The 22,125-nt window shown below is 44.3% G+C and overlaps 1 protein-coding gene across 1 annotated transcript in view; it reads right to left on the bottom strand.

The window, feature by feature from the left end:
* Window positions 1-2,125: 2,125 nt before the first annotated feature.
* The window catches only part of EPHA1 (EPH receptor A1), a 34,405-nt gene continuing 14,405 nt past the window's right edge, over window positions 2,126-22,125 (bottom strand). Inside the window, exons 3-18 of the mRNA XM_062593968.1 lie at window positions 21,473-21,748; window positions 19,444-19,834; window positions 13,686-13,841; window positions 13,149-13,481; window positions 11,809-11,933; window positions 11,551-11,710; window positions 8,830-8,926; window positions 7,963-8,018; window positions 7,564-7,686; window positions 7,275-7,460; window positions 6,772-6,833; window positions 6,184-6,393; window positions 4,569-4,718; window positions 3,622-3,815; window positions 3,150-3,305; window positions 2,126-2,204 (exon numbers count right to left, since the gene is read on the bottom strand). Of these exons, the coding sequence (XP_062449952.1) occupies window positions 2,126-2,204; window positions 3,150-3,305; window positions 3,622-3,815; window positions 4,569-4,718; window positions 6,184-6,393; window positions 6,772-6,833; window positions 7,275-7,460; window positions 7,564-7,686; window positions 7,963-8,018; window positions 8,830-8,926; window positions 11,551-11,710; window positions 11,809-11,933; window positions 13,149-13,481; window positions 13,686-13,841; window positions 19,444-19,834; window positions 21,473-21,748 (2,754 nt within the window). The remainder of the gene's footprint in view (window positions 2,205-3,149; window positions 3,306-3,621; window positions 3,816-4,568; window positions 4,719-6,183; window positions 6,394-6,771; window positions 6,834-7,274; window positions 7,461-7,563; window positions 7,687-7,962; window positions 8,019-8,829; window positions 8,927-11,550; window positions 11,711-11,808; window positions 11,934-13,148; window positions 13,482-13,685; window positions 13,842-19,443; window positions 19,835-21,472; window positions 21,749-22,125) is intronic.

Here is a 22,125-nt window from a genome sequence, read left to right on the forward strand (position 1 = left end):
CATTGCTGACTCGTGTTCAAGTTGTCCACCAGAACCTTCAGGTCTTCTTCTGCAGAGTTACTTCCCAGGTGCAGGACTTTGCATTTTCTTCATGTGATTCCTGTCTGCCCAATTCTCCCATCTGTTAAGGCCCCTCTGAAAGGCACCACAACCCTCTGGTCTATCAGCCACTCCTCCCAATATTGTATCATCTGCAAGGCTAGGGCAAAGTTTATACATGTGTGAGTCATGCTCATATCTTGCATTAGTGCCATTGGAGCTTATCTCCTAGCCTTGGTATCTCCCATGCAGCCACTTTATACTTCATGTTCAAGACACCTATTAGCAAGATTGAACTTACTGATACACTGACAAGACTTATAATAATAGCAAATCTCATCAGCTGTGTTTCTTACTGTAGTTGCAGTGATTTGAATAGCTGAGCTAGAGCATGTAGCCAATGGTTCCTTGTGTATGCCCTTCTTCTGGTGAATAGAAAAAAAAAAACCCTTCTTGCTTTAAGTTACTTCTTATCTTTTCTGGGTAAGCAAGATCTTCCCAGGAGCAAGAATGTTAATTTATGCCCTTAAGGCTTTGGAGCATTATACAATTATGAAATCACTGACATGCATCTACAGCAGTGACTGACTGCTGAATGACTAACACTGTGATGTACTCACCCTCTTCACCAGCCTAGACTTAGCTCAAGTGCTGGAAAATGATTCTCTAGGTGAGTGCAGCTGACTTTTCCTAGGTAGGACATGAACACCTAATTTGTTTGGGGTTTTTTTGAAACAGTCTTAGGAACTAAAGAGTGATAATTTTTTCCCCTTCCCCCTGAAGAGCCTCTTCTGCAACAGCTGGAAGTATTATCACTGTTTAGAGGTAAATACAAGTGCTAAACAAAGATGGACTGGGCTAATGGATGGATTCAGCTGTAACTAAGTTTAAAAAAAACCCTAAAGCGATCAGCTGCACATGCATCCTTTAGTCCTATTGCAACTTCATTTGCACATTAAAACTGCAGTTAAAATGGCTGTCAGACACAAGCTTGGCTGCACAACCTAAATGTGGATGTAAGCACCCCACTAGAGCTTATTATATATATATACCAAAGCAAAGTTCCCAATTGTACTTGAGATATAAGCCAAAGAACTCTAACACAGCTTGCTCTGCCACAAGTTTATTTACAAAATACTATTTACAGTCTATAGAACCTCTGTCTTGAGCTCTGATAAATAATAACTTTTCCTCCATAGAGAAGGAATAGTACAGACTACCTATGCATGTGTTACAAATACCCTATGCAGCCAAACAATGCTATTCCCTCTTTTAAAACGGGGCAGAGAAAAATGGGTACTTAAAGGTTCCTGTGTCATGGCACAAGTAAAGATATTAAGCAGTTAGAGAGATGCATATCTCTCTGGTGAAGTGTACATGTGCAAGATAGCAACATGCTGAGGTTACATGATCACTTGAGTTACAGCAGGGTGCGCTGCTACTTCCTGTCTTCTCTTCTTTCCAATAAAATAAAATAAAACAATAGCAGTACACCATGAGTTGGTGGTATTTAAAGCAATAATAACCGAATTTAAAAATATAAAAATATATCCCTTGTCAGCAGCCTTGTGCAAGACTATGATATTCCCATTGTGAAATAAGATGGAGGGCTGCTGAAATGAAGAAGAAAGGACGCGAGGAAGTGAACGGGCCCAGTCTCCACAGGTCTGTGTTCTTGTGCATATTCCCTGAAGGTCCATTCTATCTGAACCCTCATCTCCCACCTTAAAACATTATTCCCTTTAGTTGCTTATAGTATTATGTTTCTGTATGATTCACTGAAGGGTTGAAACTCCAGTATGTGGACTACAGGGATTATTTAGTGCTGCACAGACCAGATTACAGAAGACAGGCCCAGAACAGATTCTAAGACCAGTGCCCTGAAAAGACACTGACAGCTGCTGTAGCGCTAAAGCAAGGAGAACAGAAACGAGAGCAGGTGGTGTTGTCCCATGAGTCCTTTCAGTCCTAGTTGTTTTGCCTTGCTTGTTTCAGTCACTCATTTGGAAACAATTGCCATAGGAATGATTCCAAGTGATATCTGCTAGGACTGGACATTTGTGAAGCCTAAGAGAGCAATGACAGATCACTCTTTGAAGCCTTGTATACTACAAAGGATCCTCTTCTGATGGCCTGGAAGTGACACTCCCATCTGTTTCAAGTCCCTGAAGGAAATAGGGAAAGAAAGAAAGAAAAAATGAATAGCTGTTCTTATTTCCTGGAGACTAGGATGTGGGGAAGGATAGAAACATTTATCAAGCATTAATTCAGACAGTTTCATCCCCTCAGTACCTACTACCTCCTACTTTTTCCCTGGAGGGAAGAAACCTCCATGTGTTCCTCTACTTCCTTAGAGAATAGCTGTCTCTCTAGATCCAGTCAGCTGGTTTCTGCTGCCTCTGAAGCTAAGCCTATGCTCCCAGTAAATTAGGATTGCATCCAGTTCAGCTGTGATACAGGCCACATCTCAACTCTTTAGTAGTGTCAGCCCCTAAGCTGTGCCTGCTCACTTTTCTTTTATGTGGCTGCCCTGGTTGGAGCTAGCCATACATCCTTGACCAAATAACACATTAAGAGCTGTATTGATAAATATATGACTTGAATCCTTCTGAAGAAGTCCAGAAGGTCTGGACTGTAGGATGGAACAGTGCCAGGCTGATATGGGTGAATGTCAATGCCAATCTGGAGTTCAAGGGAAGCAGTTTCTCTTTATAAAGTTCTACTAGGGTGAGCAGATGGTCAGGTTAGAGAACTGCCTGCCGTCTATTGCTTCCTGTTACTATTTGTGTTTGATGTGAGCGCAAAGCAGCTCAGGCCCTGGAGAGCCTCAAGCACAGATATTTAAAGAATTAGTCCCACAGCTTGGGGTGATCCTGCTTGAGCAAGGGGTTGGACTAGATGATCTCCAGAGGTCCCTTCCAACCTTACTGATTCTATGATTCTATGGTTCTGTGGTTCTTCCCTTTAAGAGCAAGAGGCCAGTCTACTTCCATTTTACTCCACAGAGGATGTGGAATGAAACTTTACAGGTAACTATGAGTGTCTGTTCAGATAGAACACAGCTATTGGCATAGCCTAGGGTGCCCTGCAGGACCCTAGCTTGCCCTTACTCAGCAGTGAGTTCCAGGATAGACTCCATTGTGTCAAGGCCAGCAGTACGAAAGTTGGAGATGTAACGTTTCATGCGAATGGATTCCAGCCACTCAGGAATGGATCTATAGGGGATGCCATCTGACCCGCTGCAGCTAGGGAGCCGAAGCGTTACCCTGGAGACAGAGAAAATGCTCATTAGCCAGGCAACTACCTTAAATGGCCAATACTATGAGAGAGTAGCTAGAGAGCAAATGGCTTTTGTCAGGGCTAGGCCAACTTATCTGCTTTCTGTACAGGAGATCAGACTGCCCAGGGCAATGGCTGTGCCCTGCATCACCACAGGAGAGAGATTACTACCACCTTCTTCACACAGAGCATTCAGGGTGCCTCTTGCCAGCCTGCATTGCCAGCATTATCTTTTCTTCTGTTGGAGCCAGGGAGATGAAAATCTTTCAGTTAACCTCTCCTCCTCAATGCCAGCATGGTTACCTGGGATCAAAGTCTGCAACAGGTCGGAGGAGCTGTGGACTAGAGACAAAGTGTTGCAGCTGTGCTCGTATCTCCTGAAAATGAGGCCTCCTTGACCGATCATGTGACCAGCAGCTCTTCATGAGCTCGTAGAGGATAGATGGACAGTCCACAGGTGGAGGGAGCCGGTACCCATCCTCTAAACTTTTCATCACCTGAACAAAGGATAGAGTGAACAATGGACAAGAAGAGCAGGTAAGAAAGAGGAATCAGAGAGCTCAGGGGTGAGGAGCAGACAGTAACATTTTGCAGTCTGCAGTGAGGAAGCAGATTGAAGGAGATTACATGTGTATAAAGTAAGATATTGGGCAGTACAGCAAAGGTTCAGGACACTTAGGGGATGTCAGAAAGTTAAGTAGCAGATAGAACTGGTTTCAGTCCTTTTATATATATATTTCTTTTTTTTTTTTTTTTTTTTTTTTTTTTTTTTTTTTTTTTTTTTTTGCCATTCAGGCATCTGTTCATGAGAAGTGAGGACCAAGAGAGCCTGTCACCGGCCCAGTGAGAAAGGGGAACCAGGTTCTGGGAATTAATTTCAGCAGCATATCCTAACTTCACAGATGTGCTGAACCTAACTGGGAGGAGTATGAGGCTAGAGATAATACTATAGAGCACAGAAGAAGAGGCGAGAAAGAAACCAGCAGAGAACAACTCCAGGCCTAAAGGCCTTGGCTGGTATACCCAGCCTTTAATTTGGCTTATTGCTGTCAAAACCTGAACCTGGTTTAGGGGCCAAGAAACTTACCACTCTCATCTTGGCTGCACTGATTTTTAGCAGAAAGGGAGATAGAACAGTCTTATATTCAGAAGGATGGCAAGCCTTTAGGCAGAGGAAAGTCTACAAAAGTTGGACCTACATGCTTTTTTTTTATCCCCTTAAATCCACACTTCAGCTCAATGTTTGTTACCTCTTGATTGGTCATGTTCCCATATGGCTTGTCACCAAAAGACAGCACTTCCCACATGACAATTCCGAAGCTCCAGACATCACTGGCTGAGGTGAAAATCCTATGGGCGATGGCCTCTGGGGCAGTCCATCGGATGGGAATCTTACCACCCTGTGAAAGAGCAGAGACACAGCATACTCAGCACTTATCACTGAGCTGTATTTTTCCAGTGCTTTCATACAAGGAGCTTGCAAAGTATTCCACAGATTGGGACCATGTCATTTCAAGTGATGTGTAATCATCTCTAGGGAAGTTTCTCAATAGGACAGAAAGAGTTTTGGAAAATAAATGAGTTTAAGCCCTGTCTTCTGTCAAATGCTACACTTAAGCACTACTGTAGGAATAAGAGCCTGGTACTGATCAAAGTCCTCCTTCAAATGACATCAGATATTAGAATCACAGGAGCTTTGGTTGAAAGCTCAACTCAGGGAACTACACACCCAGGGAACTAAAGACCAGTCAGCCTCACCTCAATCCCTGAAAGGTGATGGTGCAGCTCATCCCTGATGCCATCTCTAAGCATATGAAGGACAAGAAGGTGATCGTGAATAGTCACCATGGATTCACTAAGGGGAAATTATGCCTCACCAACCTGATGGTCTTCTCTGATGGAATTACTGGCTGGTGAGGGGAGAGCAGTAGATGTCGTCTACCTTGACTTCAGCAAGGCCTTTGACACTGTCTCCCATAGCATCCTCATAAACAAGCTCAGGAAGTATGAGTCAGATGAGCAGACAGGGAGGAGGACTGAAAACTGGCTGAACGGCAGAGCTCAGAGGGTTGTGATCAATGGCACAAAGTCTAGTTGGAAGCCAGTAACTTGCAGTGTACCCCAGTGGTCAATATTGCATCCAATCCTGTTCAATTTCTTCATCAATGATGTGGATGAAGGGACAGAGTGCCTCCTCAGCAAGTTTGCTGATGATACAAAACTGGGAGGAGTGGCTGATACACCAGAGGGCTGTGCTGCCATTCAGAGAGATCTGAACAGGCTGGAGAGTTGGGTGGAGAGAATCTTCTTAAAGTTTAATAAAGGGAAATGCAGAGTCCTGCACCTAGGAAGGAATAACCCCATGCACCAGTACAGATTGGGGGCTGACCTGCTGGAAAACAGCTCTGCAGAGAAGGGACCTGGGAGCTCTGGCGGACAACAAGTTGACCATGAGCCAGGAATGTGGCCTTGTGGCCAAGAAGGCTAGTGGTATCCTGGGGTGCATCAGGCAGAGCATTGCCAGCAGGTCGAGGGAGGTGATCCTCTCCCTTTGCTCAGACCTAGTGAGGCCACACCTGGAGTACCGCATCCAGTTGTAGGCTCCCCAGTACAACAGAGAAATGGAGCTACTGGAACAAGTCCAGCAAAGGGCCACCAAAATGATTAAGGGATTGGAACATCTTTCATACCAGGAAAGGCTGAGAGAGCCAGGACTGTTCAACCTGGAGAACAGACACTTGAGGTGGACTTGGCCTAACTTACTTACACTGTCATTCTTACCTGGCAGAATTCCAATCCCTCTGAGACTGTAATTTCACTTACAAGACTGAGATCTTATCTCTCCAGAGACTGTTTTTTCATTACCTTGGTTTCATAGGTTCCTTCTGCATCATTCTCCAATATTCGGGAGAGGCCAAAGTCAGAAACCTTGCACTGAAGGCTGCGTGTTACGAGGATGTTGCGAGCAGCCAGATCCCGGTGCACATAGTTGTGTTCTGAAAGGTAGGTCATGCCAGAGGCTATTCCCTGCAGCATGCTCACAAGCTGCACAGGGCTGAATTTCTCCTCATTCTCCTGCAAGGAAGAAGAAATGAGAGAAGACTCTAGTCAAGTGACATCAATCTGCTGATTTCTTGTTATTGGCCTTATCAACTTGCAAAAGAGGACACTGATGAACAAGCAGAAAGGCTTGTTCTACAAGGACCCCACAGGTTCTCACTAGGAGAATCATCTGTAGGCATCTGTACTGCAACTATCAAAGATAGCACTCTGGACACTGAGCAAATGGGAAGGCATTAAGCTTCAGCTGATGAAATCGGAAATGCAATTGCTAGTGAGCAGAAATTAAGTGGCGGTCAGGATATTATTTCTAGTCTTCTCCCAGGGACCTAAACACAGGTCAAGTATAAGTTCCAGCAGCATACAGGCCTATTACAGATTGGGGTCTCTCACCCGGAGGAAGGTATCCAGCGCTCCATTCTCCATGTACTCAGTGATGATCATCATTGGCCTCCCTTGAGGAAGACAAGAAGATATCATCTTTTTTGCATTTCTCCTGCTCTTGCCTTTCAGCACTCTCCACAATCCCCCAAAACAGAGAACCACATCCAGCCCCAGCCAACATACCCATTCCAGGCACACAGCTGGCAGCCCTCTCCTCCTTAGACCTCCTAAAATGATTTTGTACTCTCTCTCTCTGTCACACAAATGACCTAAAATCACCCCTTAAATTATCTCATCTCCTCATCCACTCACCAGCCCAAGAAAACCTCTCCTAACAGAGCCTCATGATTCTGTTGGAAATCTGTACCTCTCCTCCCCTCCTCATTCTCTGCCACATGACAATGCCTGTCTTCTCCCAGCATAGCCTCCTTGACAGCACCCTATCTAGGAAAGGCTTTAGGAATGTGCTACCTTCTGCTCTTATTCCAGAACTCTCTCCTATGAACTCTTACTTTTGGTGACAACCCCTTCCAGACGCACAATGTTTGGGTGATTGAACTGCCCCATAATTGTTGCCTCACGCAGAAAGTTCCACCACTGTGAGTCTGAATATGTTGACTTCAGGGTCTTGATGGCAACCACAATGCGTTCTTTCCCTGGAAGCCGTAAGGACCCACGATAGACTTCCCCAAACTCCCCTGCAGACAAGCAGAGACACAAAGTCACAAAGGAACCCAGGAACTGGAAGCCAGATAGTAGTGTAGGTGAGCTGAAAGATGGGGAGAGAGACAATGAACTCACCCTCCCCAATTACATTCTCTATGGTGACACAAGAGACATCCAGTTCCTTAATGAATTCCAGTACCCCTCTGCTTGGGTCATCATATGGTTGCAGGTCCACATATGGCTTTAGCCAGACTTTCTCTACGGCAAATGGAAACAAAAGAGCAAATTAACCAGCCAACTTTTTGGACAAGCTTTGCAGGGCAAGGCTACAGAAGTAGAGCTGAATCCATAGATTTGCTACAAGAGCAGTGGACAAATCTACCAAATATGTTATGGAAAGAGATAAATCACATCAGAAAATCCAAACCAGTGTCTTGTTTGAAACTACTATTTCTTTTCATTTCCTCCAATCCACTCCAGGCTTTTCCCTGGTTCCACTGTCCCTAGCAAGTAGCACATCCACTTTGAGCTCACCTCGATCAAAGCCTGAAGTACTGTAATCTGGCCGTGATTGTCTCCGACGAGCCTGCCTGGAAGTCATGAAATAATCAGGAAACTAGAATGACCAACAAACAGCAAAGAGAAAAGCAAAACTTTCAGAATGTCTGCCCTAGTCGGTCAGGATCAGAGTTCTCAGTAGTTCAGAGCAAAGTGGAACCAGGTCCTACACCTACTTGATAGGGTATAGCTGGCAAGAAAATCTGTGGTTTCAGTTACAGTTAAGATGGAGTTTTGCCTCAATGTAGTTTGTTTTGTTCATTCCTGTGCTTGTTGAGTTACAAATGAAGTTCTATTCATTTAATGTTTTCTATACACTTTCAACACAATATCTGATCCTCTTAAAACAATAACAGCCTTGTAGATAATTAGAAAGGATGTAGAAGAATTTCAAATCTGGGTAGAGAACTACTAAAGTAACAGTATATGGAAAATGGTTAGATATGACTAGATATACATATTACCTGCTTAACTGACCAGTAGCTATACAAACAATTGTGTCATAAGAATATTTTTGATTAATCTGTGATGACAATGGTATGACAGTGCTGGATTATAAAAAAAATGAGAAATCACCATATTTTCCTCTGTCCTCGGCAGCAAGTATGATCTTACAGACATAGGAGCCCCTCCAGTCCTGCAAATCAGAGTTCTTGACTGAGACTCATTCCATCTAGCTGCAGCATGCTGGTCTTCCTCTTTCTTCTCTAACTAACTTCCACCCGTCCTATTTTCCAGTGATAAATCAGGTCCTCCATTCCTAACTCCTTCTCAAGCTCCCATAGCTCAGCTTTTCCTACCCTTACATCTGCACTTTTTTCAACTCCAAAAAAAAGCACTTACTTTCGCCGAAAGATGAGTAGTCCCGTAAGTAGCCCCATAAATAGTAGAACTCCAAAAGCAATGGAAACTATGACTCCACCAGACAGAGCGCCTGTATCTGCAGAGACAAAGAGACAGGCCATATCATGCAAAAGACTAAGAACTATTTTGCTGGAATGTAGCCACCAGCTTCTACCAGCCAATAATATTAGACAAGCTATTGCCATTGACCCTCCAGGCAGTGGAGCCACTAGATTTGATTCCTATTGGCATTGTTATTCATGTGCATTGTGCATTTTCAGGTGGGTATGTGGTTGACTTATCTATGATGATGATTCTCTACTTGAATAATTTATCCCTATACCTGATTTAGCTTCCAAATAAGCCCCATGTGGGCTGAACTAGAGAACACCAGAGGTCCATTCCACATAAATCTGTGACACTTTCAAAAACCAAGAACTGCTGTTTCTTCCCTCCCATTCCTCTCCAATTACTCCTTCAGATCAGGCCTTTTCTCTTGTTCAGTAGCTGATTTCAGACTACCATAAACAAAACATGAGTTTTCCTGGCAGTTTAACTTGCCTCATTTCTTGTTTATGCAATTCATTCTGTTTTCCCCTTTCCTCACTTACCAAAATCTGGATTTAGTTCGCTGACTAATCAATTTGATAGAAAACACTGGCTGCTTAGCAGGTACTGACTTAAGAACTTAAAATCTAATGTCATGATCCTACTTTCTCAAAACTAAGCCTCAGATGGTTTCATTTTATGAGAGGATAGTGTTCAGATAACTTGTGTTGTGTTCTTTCAATTATATTCTCAAGCTAAAGCCATTAACTTCCATATTGTATATTTGAATTTATCAGAACAAATGCTAAATAACCTCAGATGGTGAAGTGTGTATTCTCTAACTTTTATCTCTCATAGCTTTAAAGAAAATTTTAAAATATTTTCAAAATACAAAAAAAAGTTTTTTTATACTTATCTAATGTCCATCTACATTTTTTAATATTTTCGCTGAAGACATTTAGAGAAATATCCAGAAGAAAGAAAACTCATAAAGAAATTGTTTCATAAAGAATAACTGCATAACAATTTGTCCTAACATCCTAACATCCAGTTCAATGGAGTAGTCAGCTTCACTGATTACCTCATTATCCTTGCTCAATTTGATGCTGACTCATCCCACCAAAATTATTAAAAATAACCAGCTTAGCTAAGTAGAAATCAAGAGGTAAAGTTAACATTCCTTTTTGCTAAAACCAAAGAGGCAAGAATTGGAAGGTGAGGTAGTATCTTTTACTAAACCAACTCAAAAAAATCAATGAGCTTTTAGGTACATAGTTCTTTTGCAGGAAATTAAGGGATCTAAATTCTCAAATTCAGATAAAAAAGTATTGCCTCTTCCTACAAATCTTGTTCCACTAATATTCCTAGGGCATTACAACTAAATAATGCTTCCGCTATAATCAAAGAAGCACTCCTACGAAATGAAACTTTGCCTGTAAGCTTTTTTATCCCTTTCATATTCAAAATACCCTTGTCTTGGTAGGATGAGATTATTCAGATTTGTTTAAAAAAAGCATCATCTTGGGAAAAGTTGCAAAAAATCTTCTAATGTGTCCTAAAATCAAACCCATCTACATTATTTTTTAATTTACATATTTTCCACAGAATGTTTCCACAGAATTATTTTATTGGTTAAATATCATTTATGTCATCACTACAGGTACTGTGACTTCAAGAACATCTTGAAGAATATCAAGAACAGAAACTCCTGGTGTCAAAAAAAAACAATCTTAAATTTAATTCCAATTACAGTGACACAATCCTTATTATCTTTTACTCAGATAACATAACTATTTAGTCATGTTAAATTATGCTTTTGTTTTCTTCTGTGTCCTTGTTCATTAAAATAAAACTAGCCTTTCTTAGGCATCATTCCAATTAACATATTTCTACAATTGCTAGGAACATCCATAGGGTCAACAGCAGAATCTGTGAATTCATGGAATGAAGACAGAGGAAACTCCATTATAAAAGACTTCTAATAGTGGAGAAATCTCTGGAGAAGAGATTTAAAAGAATATTTACATTGTAACCCTGGGATAGAGGAGGTTGGATGTGGGGGCTCTATGAGCTGGTTTTGAAAGAGGAGAGAGGTCTTTCTGGTGGCTTCAATAACTTGGCCTACACTTTGTACTTGGGGGAGAACTACTTTTTTCAGCAGCACATACCATCTTTTAGGCAGAGTCATCACCAGAATTACATTCAAGGGCTTGATTAGATATAGTGGAAATGAGAAAGCTGGAAAAAAATTGCAATGAATTTCTTTGAGGTCTCCCTTTCTTTTCATTAGTAACTTCTATGCAAAAAGGCACATTTGCAAATCATTTTGCTAACACTCAGAATTAGAAACACTACTAGCCAGAATCAAAAAATCATTCAAGAGAACTAGATGAAGAGACAGTACGTAATTTAACGGTACATTACACAAACCTGGGACCAATCAGCACCGAACAGGGGAATATTTTGTATCACAGTAAGGGAACAGGCTAACTTTTCCCTGTTCTGCATTTTTGACAAAGCAAGAGGCTTGGCCCAGTTGATAAGGAACTCAACAGTATAGTTTCTTTGCCTTACAGCTGGTAGGATACCAAAAGAGATCCATGTACCATGTACATATACAATCCATAGGGTTGTGAGTTTATCACAGATGAGATACCAGAGGTTGTACTTCACCTGGTGGAAGGGTACGGAATTCTTGTTCCTGGGAGTATGGCCCAGGCCCAAGGGGTGTGATGGATCTCACACGAAGAAGATAGGCTGTGTCCGGCTGCAGATCTGTCAGAGTGACATTTGGCTCAAGAAGGTGCTTCACTGTGTACCGTGCCTCCTCTCCCTACAGGAATCAAATAGGGTCATGTAACAGACACATATGGAACAAATAGGTCTCTCTCACCCCTCTAAGTGAAAGTGAACAGATGAAGCAGGTCTCACCTTCTCAAAGAACATGACCTCGTACTCCACTGAAGTCCGGCTGCGCTGCCGTGGAGCAAGCCAAGAAACAGACAGACTACTGTCATCTCTCTGTGTCAGGATAAACTGGGACACTGTCACTGGAGCTGCAGGGAGGAGAACAGAGAATATCAGGAGCAGATACAAATATAATGCAAAATAGGCCCTCTCTTCACCTGAGGCTCTATCCTTCCTACTATGGCCATATCGTGCAACTGGAACTGACTCTTACTGCCACTGCTGAATTTCTACTCCATTATCTTTCTTGACTACAGTGAAAGGTAAATGAGGTCTCCAGTTGTAAATAATTGTATTGCACGAATACCCCAATAGTAGAAGCATAACTCTGTTTGGCCTCCAAAACAAGATCACAGTTCCAAGGAATTATATTTAACGCAACACTGTATTGAAAGGGTTCAGTCTGAAAACAAGATGTAAATATTTTCAGCTCTTAAAGCAGCTGTAGCACAACTGTCCTGTAAGATTTATGAATGCCTCGATTCCATTTCTGAAACTCCATTTCAGAAAGGTGCTGACTATGAGATTCCACATTCAAAATCTCTCGATGGACTGTTCATGAATAAAAAGGTAATTCTTAATGATCTCCAGGGACTGAAGAGTCAAGCCTGGTTCTCTCCTTTTTTTTTCATAATCACTAGGAAGTGATAGGGTGAATCAAAAGTAGCTTTCCTAGCTCTGAGTTGTGCTCCTTCTGTTTAGAGTCAGAAAGAAAAGTCAGAAAAAGTCTTATTTTGTCAGTAAATCAAAATTGGGTAAAGCATCAAGGCCTGTTGAGCACTGACATGACACTTCTCCACAATTGCATTTTACAGCACATGGAAAGTATTCACGAGAGAGTCAGACTAGCCAACTTCAAGCTAAACTATACACAAATCTGTCAGGGAGAACTTGCATTTTTTTAGCATCCTCACTTCTCTCTGCTTAAAAAGCTTTTCTTTTCCACTACATCAGGATTTCTATTTTCATTCATTTGATTTTTTGTAAAATCTGAGTCACAAGAAATATTTCTTGCCATAGGCCCTGTTCCTTCTGTCACAGGAACAAGCCAGTTGGACTACACCAGTGTATCACAGGAAGGGCTTTGTCCTCCTTGCCTTTGTGAAGTTCTTTGTGGATTTATAGCTCTTGGTGAGCTATTTGTTCTGCTACTTTGACTAGCAAGGAAAATGACCGATGGACTTTAAATGCCAGAGGCAGAGGCACACCATGGAAGACAGAAGAAGATGGGAAAAACTTAAGAAATTCACAGAGATTCCTGTTTTCCTGATGCGCAAGAAGAACTTCTCTCTGCTTTTGCTAACCTGCATGTCCAACTGCAACCCAGACAGCTGGAGTAGTCCTCTGTGGAGCAGGGCCCATTCCTGAGACACCATTATGAGCTTCCACAGCAAATGTGTAGTTGGTGTAAGCTTCTAGGCCGTCCACATCCACAGTAGGTTTAGTGAGACCAGAAGCACTGGGGGAGAAGACCACACCAGCCTCACATGGCTCACATGCCAGGAAAAGACAGCGCTGACAGAAGACTGTGTAAGTCAGGTCCTTTCGCCCACCATGATCACTGGGAGGCTGCCACCACAGACTGAGCTGTGTGCCAATGAGGGAGAAGCTGACATTACGGGGAGCTGAGGGAGGGCCTACAAGAAGCACAGAAGAAAGTATTAGATCCAGATGTTAATACCCAAAGTACTGAGGCAGTTTCCCTTCTGCTGATGCATTTCAAATCATGCCCTCTGTCCTCCCAATCTCTCCTTCTCTGATCTCCTATCTCCATTTCCCAATCTCCATTTTCCCAATTTTCTCTTTTTTTCTTTTGTTTTTTCTTTATAGCCTTGACTCACGGGTGCAAGCAATGTTCTGTCCCTCTGAAGGTGCCCGGTAGAAGCCTGCATTGCAGGAACAAGATGTAGCCCCTGACTCATTGGATGAGCTGTTTGGGGGGCACTTCAGGCAGCGTTTAGTCTCCAGGAAGTGACGATAGAATCCTCGTTGGCAAGCTGTGGAGAGATAGATGAATCAATTTAAGATTAGCAAGAAACAATCCGCCAGTTTTGGTCAACTTCTTAAGCACTCCTTTATTTTCCTGCTCTCCTTTTCCATTCTCTTAGATCACAGAAATATTTAGGTTGGAAGTGACTCCTGGAGGTTACCTAGAGAAGCCTCCTGCTCAGAGCAGATAGATAGGAGATGCAAACTCAAGGTAGGATCAACATTATGGTAGGATCTGTAGACTGCAGATCAGGGGTCTCATTCCTCAAGGGTGCTATACAAAAACAGAAGCTGGCCAGTCCTAGAGAGTCCTTACAACCTAAACCCAGACTGTTCTTCAACTTACCCCTTCAAGCTTTCCTTGTACTCCTGAGAATCCTCTGCATACTGATGTCACATGTGCTAGCCTAGGAACTATATAGCAGAAGCATCTTTCCTGATTTTTCAAGTGTTGTACCAGGACATCACCTAGCAGGGCCCTGGAGAATGTCCAGGTAAGTGTCAGTTTGCCTAACAGCACTGAATGAAGTTGCCTATGGAGCCAGTACAGATCACAGAGGACAAACGCCACATGCTTCCTGAAAAAGTAAGCAGCCACATCCTTTTCCACCTGTAACATCTGATGCTCAGTCTTTACTACGGTGTTACTAGCCTCAGCTACAGAAGCTCTGATCTGTCTGCCTCTCTATTCAGTTATCTTAAGGATAATGCTCCACCTCTGTGGGAGTGTGGCAAGGAAGGAATGAATGAGGCAAGTTGCAGCATCCTGCCAATTTAATGTTCTATCAACCTGTGAACAGTAACTAAATGAATCTATCAAATGTTCTTAAACTAAAAACAAACAAAAACTATCACTAATCAGATGGCAGAGGGATAGATAAACCGATATTCTGTGCAGGCTACAGCCTTGCATTTAACGTCAGCATAGAGGGAACGAACTTTTTCACATTGCACCATGACAGCAACAATATTCTGTGTAATCCCTCACCAGACCCAATGGAGACCATCCCAAATCCATCTGCTCAGAAGCCAGAGAGAAATTAATTACTGTGTTGGTGCATAGCATAGAAAATAATCTTTTATGCAGAAGATTAAAAAAACCTCCAGCTATTCCTACTCTTACGACAAAGAGGAACAATAGAGGAACCTAAAAACATTTCTATTAACAAAGGCCAAACATGACTCCTCTCTATTAGTCTCAGGAAGGGTCATTATCCTCACATTACGTGGAGACCTCTCTCTAGATTAGCACTGGAGAAGTGGTTACACCTCATTCCTATTGGTCTCCTATTTTGCTCTGGAATGGCAGGAAAACTGTGCCATTGCACTGGATGATGCTGACTGGCCTACTGGTTACATATTTATGCCGTCACACAACTATCTGGCCAATACATATAGACCAAAACGATTTGAACCCTGAAGAGCACAGAAATAAGAAATAATCTCAAGAAGTATAAGCAACCTGTACCTTCTGAGCTCAGGAAATAACAGACCACTTATGAAAGAGACTATCATCCTTACCTACAAACTGGAAAGGAATCATGCAACTATGTGGCTAGTGATAGAAAAGGCTGTTAAAACATCTAAAAGGCTGAAACATTAATTCTCGCTGGTAGGCAGCCTACCAGGGAAAACAGCACAGTCCTTTATTTGAACAAAATATTTCAGAGGATGGGGATTAGAAAAATCTGAGGCCTAAAAAGTAAAAAATGCACACTCTTAATCTCTTCTTTCTGCTTACAAAGGAGCTATGGCAAGAAGATGGGCCATCAACACTGAGAGTTTGCTTGGTGGGTGTGGGACTGATAGATACCAACTGGCTGAAGCTCACCGGTGACAGTCTTCATTCTTTCCCTTTCCTCCACGCATTTCCACTGCCAAAGGATCACTAGCCCAAAGAATCATTTATATTCTATTTAATATCAAATTACATCCTTCAGAAATAGACAGGAAAAAGAAAAATTACTTTGGTCTCTAGAGTGCTGATGACTGAGAGTATTTGTACATGGTGGAGTCAAGATGAAAACTCTGTGACCTTCTATACGACTGCTCCAGTATAAGATTTCAAATTTCCTGACAGCAGAGTTTAGACAGCAACAAAATGAAAAACAAATCAAGAACAGAGCCAACAATAAATATAACACAGCTACTTTGGTGTTCCCTGGACAATAGTGCCTGCCATGAATATAGGGCAGCTTACACACCTGTTTATTATCCAGCTAAGCCAAACTTGGCAAGGCAATTTGGGGCTAGGGACCTTTCCAAGAATGCTTAGCTCCTACCCCAAGATATCCTTCAAAATTTTCCTCTGTTCCACTTGGCCTGAATATCGATGCCATTACAGGCCCTCAGTTCACATCTGTTGCACAGAGTAAAAACAGCCTCTGTTGGGCCTCTGCCTCACCCAGCAGAGTTGGTGAATTTCTTTAAGTGGGAGAGCTAACTTAGAGGAAGACAACAAGCCTAACAGTGAGAGGGAATTGTGTGGGGGACATCTGAGTGAGGGGTAAACCTAGGAGGTAACAGAGAACACACTAGCCAGCCTGACAGGCTCGTGTCACCTTAGGCTATGTCTAGAGCAAACTAAGGTAAACTAGAACCAGGCTGCAGGCTGCAGTCATAGCACACAACTGTCTGTACTGTCTAGGCACTGCATGCATGTACATTTCTGTTTGTGGACAGCCAGCTTCTGGCCCAGGTATTTTTGGAGGAACGTGACAGTCAGTGACTGTTTCACCAGGCAATGAGGCCGCTCAGTTTGGAGTGATGAACAAGCAGTTTGGGATGGACAAGCAGCTGAGCCTACAAGCCCACCTAGGCCAGTGGAGCAGAGGACACAGCAGAACCCCAGAGCCCAGAGGAGCCCCCCGGGATTGCAGAGGGAGCAGCTGTGGCGCCCACAGGTGGAACCCCCACCCCGGCGCCGCGGCCCCCCAAGGCGAGTCCCGCCACGCTGCCGTCCTGCCGCCGCGGCGCGCCCCGGTTTCCCCGCGCCCGCCGCCGCAGCGCTCGCCGCCGCCAGGGGGCTGCACTGCGCCGGCGAGGCAGTCGCTCCGGTCGGGTCCGGCTTCCGCGCGCCAGGCCCGGGGCCGGCGGGAGCGGTAGCCGCAGGGCGACGCACTCCCCCGGGGTGCGCCTGCCGCGCTGGCAAGTTGCCCTCTTTGGCGGGGGGCGGGGGCCGGCCGCGGGCCAGAGAGCCCGGTTTCCTTCCCATGCTGCTCTGTTCCACCCTGCAGTTCCTTTAACGAGGCTCATTAGGCAGAAGGGAAAGCAGCCTGTGCCCTCAGCTCACCCAGGCAGGAGTGAGCCCAAGAATTCACCCAGGCAGCAAAGCTGCAAGTCGGCAGTCTCAGCAGCAGCCGAGCCCCTCTCTCGCCCCAGGCACTCGGTCCCAAGGACCTTCTCCTCCCAGGAAACATGAGAAAAACAGGCCTAGGAAAGGGCCTCTTCAGCACTGCTTTCCCCAGGTACCAGAGGGCAAAGAGGATGGCTGGGGCCTTCCCTTTATTCGTTATTCCTGTAGGTGTTCATCTGGAGATGCCAGCAAGCAGTAGGCAGCCTTCAGACACCAGAGCTGAACTAAGGGAGAGTTCAGTGTGAACAACCCACTCACCTACTGGCAGAGCCCATCAAGATACCTGCAGTTAGGCCGGGGCACAGCCAGTCTCAGTTCTCGGTAAATTACGTGACTTGGGGAAGCTAATCACAGAGAGCTGGGTTCGTCAGCAGCAAAGTCTGCAATACTTTGAGAAGCTGAGATTTAACCCTGTGGGCAGGCACAGTTTTTCTGCAAGCATGGGACAGCCAAGCCATTAAATCCATAAACCCAGTAGAGGTTTATGTGCTTGGAAATTTACCCAGAGGTTGAGCAAACTAGTTCAGAATTGGGACTTCTGGCTTTCCACTGCTCCCTGTCCTGTCCTGTCCCTGACAGAGGTCAGACTGTCCTGCCTATTATGGGGCAAAGGTCATAGCTCAGCTCAGCTTGCTCGCTCGCTCGCTCTCTCTTTTTTTTTTTTTCCCTGTTCCTGCTCAGGGCAAAAATCTGAATGAAAGGACTCTGCCAGACAGTCTGTGTCCTCCACCCTTTCCCCCTTTTCATGTTTCCTGGGGAAGCCCTTTATCTTCTGAACACAGAAGTAGAAGCCCTGATCTCAGCCTTTATCCTGACCTAGATTGTTCCCAGTCCTTTGCACAGGGCATGGTCTTTCCCCTAGAGAGGGTCCCAAGATGTCCTTGAATAGGCAATCTACATTCACCTTCTTCTCTGATTCTGCAGTTCAGAAGGGCTCCCGCTCTGGGCATGAGGTTGACTCTCCCTACCCTACCTAGGTTCTCCCCTCTTCCCTTCCTCTCCTGGGAGACCTCCTCAGTCCTTACTCATCCTACAAAAGATACTTCCGGCTGCAGCTGTACTTGGGCGGAGTGAGAGAAAAGCACAGATGCAGAATGAACCTGTCCTGTGATAGCAGTCAGGGCCTGTCCAGGCATGACTGCTTCCCTGCCCCTTCCCAGGCAGGGATGGGGCAGGGAAGCCCTTCAGGAGGGCGGGGATAGTTCTATGGTGCCTAAGTAGAAAAACTGGCTGAGCTATGGAAGGAAAGGGGATTGCTGGAGATGGCCAAGGATCTTGTACTTCAGCTTTTGCCAGCTCTCCAAGCACAATGAGCAAGCAGTACGGTTTGAAAGAGACACCAGATCCTTGTACTGAAGCAAAGACAGGATAAAGCAGAGACAGCCCCCTCTCCCCGCCGTTGACCTTGAGAACGATGCACAGATTCCTTTTTCTGTATTCTGAACTAACCCACGTTGTGCCATATGGCTCTGACAGCAAGAGCAGAGATGTGCCATCCTTTTACCTCCCTTTCTGCAGTAATACATATTCCAAATAACACCACACATCCTCTCCCCGGACATACCCATCAATCTGCAGTATGTAGCTGGATCCTCCTCTCTGTGGCAAAAGGAGAACCCTGTGCTGCTTGCTCAAACAACCCTGGCTCACCCTGTGGCTCCAGCAGTGTGGTGAGTCCTAAAGCCTGCTAATTGCTTTTCCTCAGAAATGAGCCAGGCACCGATGGTATTGTGCAATGTGCTTTACATAGTTTCCCATGGCAGAGGAACCATCCCAGTCCAAGCAGAAGGCGATACAGAGGAGAAACTTCGCCCTTATCCCGCTCCAGGTCTCAGCTTTCTAGTCATGGGAAAAAATACTGTTCTGTGCATCTGACCCATCTGCCCTGGGAGAACAAGGCTGCCATTTAAGGGCTGGGAACCAGTTTTTGAGTGAGTCAGTGTCAATCACACGGTTACAATTCATAGAAACAACTCCAGAGCTGAAGGCTCCTGGATGAAGCCCAAGAGGAGTGGAGAGGTGTGTGCAGGTCTTACACCTGACATAGGAGGATCTCATTCTCATCACAATTGAGAAAGAGAATCTAAAGGAGAAGAAAAGGTGTGAGAAATGTCTGGCAAGCACAGAGGACTAGCAAAAAAGAGAGGTAGACCACACTAACCCCCTGATCCCACTTTATGCTCACAGATGCTTTGATCTCTGGCTTCCTAGAATCTCTTTCATGGCCTTCAGCCGGTGTCTGTCTGCTAACTCACCTACGCAGGTCCCGTCGACTTCCTCAAACCCCACAGCACAGAGGCATCGACCCATTGGTACCAGCCATTCCCCATCGGTGCTGCAGTGCATCCTGGGGGGAGATCCCATTTCTTCAGCTGCAAACTCCACGCAGGTACCAGACACCTCTGTGAGCCCTTCTGAACCTGCCAGAGTCTCTGGAAAATGGGCAAGGCCCCGCACTGTGTCTGGGCAGGTCTTATAATACACTCGAACGGACACCATTGCCACACAAGCTCCAGAGTTCTGGAAAGCCAAGTAGAAACCCCGTCGAGACAGCTTCCCAATGGGACACACTTCAGTGTTCAGTTGCATGGCACCTGATTCAATGTCTCTGCTTGTGAAACTCCGATCTGCTGCCACAGTGTTGAGCTAAGCAGAAGAGAAAAAGAAAGCAACTTCAGCATCTGAGCAGGCAACAGCAGCTCTGAGATAGCAATGACTGTCAAACTTCTTTTATGCTAAGGCCCTTTAGAGGTTGCATGATCAACTACTTCTAATGCCAATGCACTGCATGCTGTCTTTCTTTGCACTTGGAAGAAACGTTAATATATCAATGGGTCTCCATGCTCTCTTGCATCCATAATTTCCACCATTTACTTTCAATTGCTATGCAATCATTCTTTGGTCTTACAGAGTATTCCATATTCTGGATTTCTGATCTCAGAGGTCTTTGGGAACTGCCTCAGCAGAAATGAACAAATTAGCAGTACATCTCTCTTCTGCTTCATTTTTATTCTTTGTTTACAAATTGTTTACAGTAAAATCGCAACAACCATTAAAGTTGTGTTGAGTTGACCAGTGAATTACAGCCATCTGTTTCCAGACTGCACTTCGTGAAGATCAGGTCTTCTGCACCAAGGCAGTTGTCATGCAGTGTTCAACACATTTTATCACTAAGATAATTTCTCACTTAGGTGAAAAATGCTTCTAAGCTCTTACATTCCTCAGCAAAGAAAGAATGAGAATGAGTGAGATACGCTTCATATGCTGGGGTGAGAGGGGAATGCCTCAACGGCATCATGTTATGTGGAAGAGTTGGGCTGCAAATGGAGAGGCCTTCCTTCTCAGCCAACTTGCTAACAGATCCACTCCACTCCTCATTACATAACACCACCTGCTCTCCGTAGCTGGTTAGCAGATTAAAGGATTTGTTCAGCAGTTGCATCTGGCAGTGGGATCACAGAGTAGTTTTAGGTGTTGTGGAAGTATCACACAAATTCACATGGTAGGCCCCTGCTGCACGGGAGGTGATGGGAGCACTGGGGAGGGAGGGGCATCAGATGCAAGAGTCTTGCTCTTCCTGTGTTAGCCTTTAGAGCTTTTTGTTTTCATAACATGTCTTTTAAACTACAGAGGAAATGGCAGTCAAATAATTTAGGTTTGTGGCTTCTTTTAGGACAGAACTGTGTTCTAGAAAAAAAGCTGAGGTTCTGGAATTTAAATGTTTCTGTGCAAGAGGCCACATCAGGGCAGCAAGTACAGCAAGTAGAATATAGGGGAGCTAAATACTTTTACACAAGGGAGAATTTCATTATAACAAGCTGTCAGCTCCAGTTTTATAGAAAACACCCTATATCTTATAACAATCTCAGCAAATGATCAGGAGTCCAGAGACATGAATTGGGTTCGGTTCTCTTGGTCTAATCTTATTTTATTACCTAAAGCAAGTCAAATTTCTTTGGTCTCTGCTTTCTATCTGTAAAAATTGATGTAAAAATTTAACATTGTTATAACTCTTTAGAATCCTTACATAAAGTGTGTCAAGTTAAACAAGTGGTTAAGTAAACAGAAGTCTAATCTCATTTGAAAACTATTACCTCCTGTGGCAAAGACTGCTCTGAGTATAACAGTGAGGCATTGGTGACAGAGCTTGTTATAAGAACAACGCTCACAATCCATTCCCCTACCACTCTCCAACTCTGGTTCCCTTGGCCTCTTCTGGTCAGCAAGACACACCTAGTTTAAGCTGAAAGATTTGAAACAGTCTTCTCCCCCAGCACTACAGACCTTGATGAACAGGGGTCGTCGGAACTGGATCCCGACATCTTGCTCAGATTCCATGTAGTAGAGATTGAAGGTCTCTTTGCAGGTGATCACTTCACCTTTGAAGCTCTTGCAGTCCCTCACGGTGAACTTTAGCTCCACATAAATGCGGGAGGCTGCCTCACCCCGATAGATCCAATTTGTGCGAAGCCAGTGATCAGTATCGCCCTCAGAAAGCACACTGCAGTCCTGGTACATATAGACAGGGGTACCATTTATCATCTGCTGCACTTCACTCCACTGTTCCCAGGGCAGAAAAAAAACACACATTGTTAGACAGATCTGAGACAAGTTGCGCTTCAAATATGACAAAATGCAGCCTACAAGATCCATTCCCATAGCATCCTGGGCTCAAAGCCTGTCTAGCTGAATAGTCTCTTATGCTGAGCAAAAGCTTCATCTAGTCCAGAGCCCAAACCTGCCTAAACTCTTTACACAAGGAGCAGAGGGGACACTGTGATTAGAACCTGACTCATGCCAAACTGAAAGGGACCACAGTGCATGGACCCTCGTCTATCCCTTCATCCTACCTTGGCTTATTTCTTCTCATTCTAGAACTAGAAAAAGATCCACCTGCTTCTATGTATTGGCAGCATCTTTCTCCCATTGTTTACATT

The sequence above is a fragment of the Rhea pennata genome, chromosome 1 (assembly GCF_028389875.1).
Source record: "Rhea pennata isolate bPtePen1 chromosome 1, bPtePen1.pri, whole genome shotgun sequence".
Taxonomy (NCBI): Eukaryota; Metazoa; Chordata; class Aves; order Rheiformes; family Rheidae; genus Rhea; species Rhea pennata.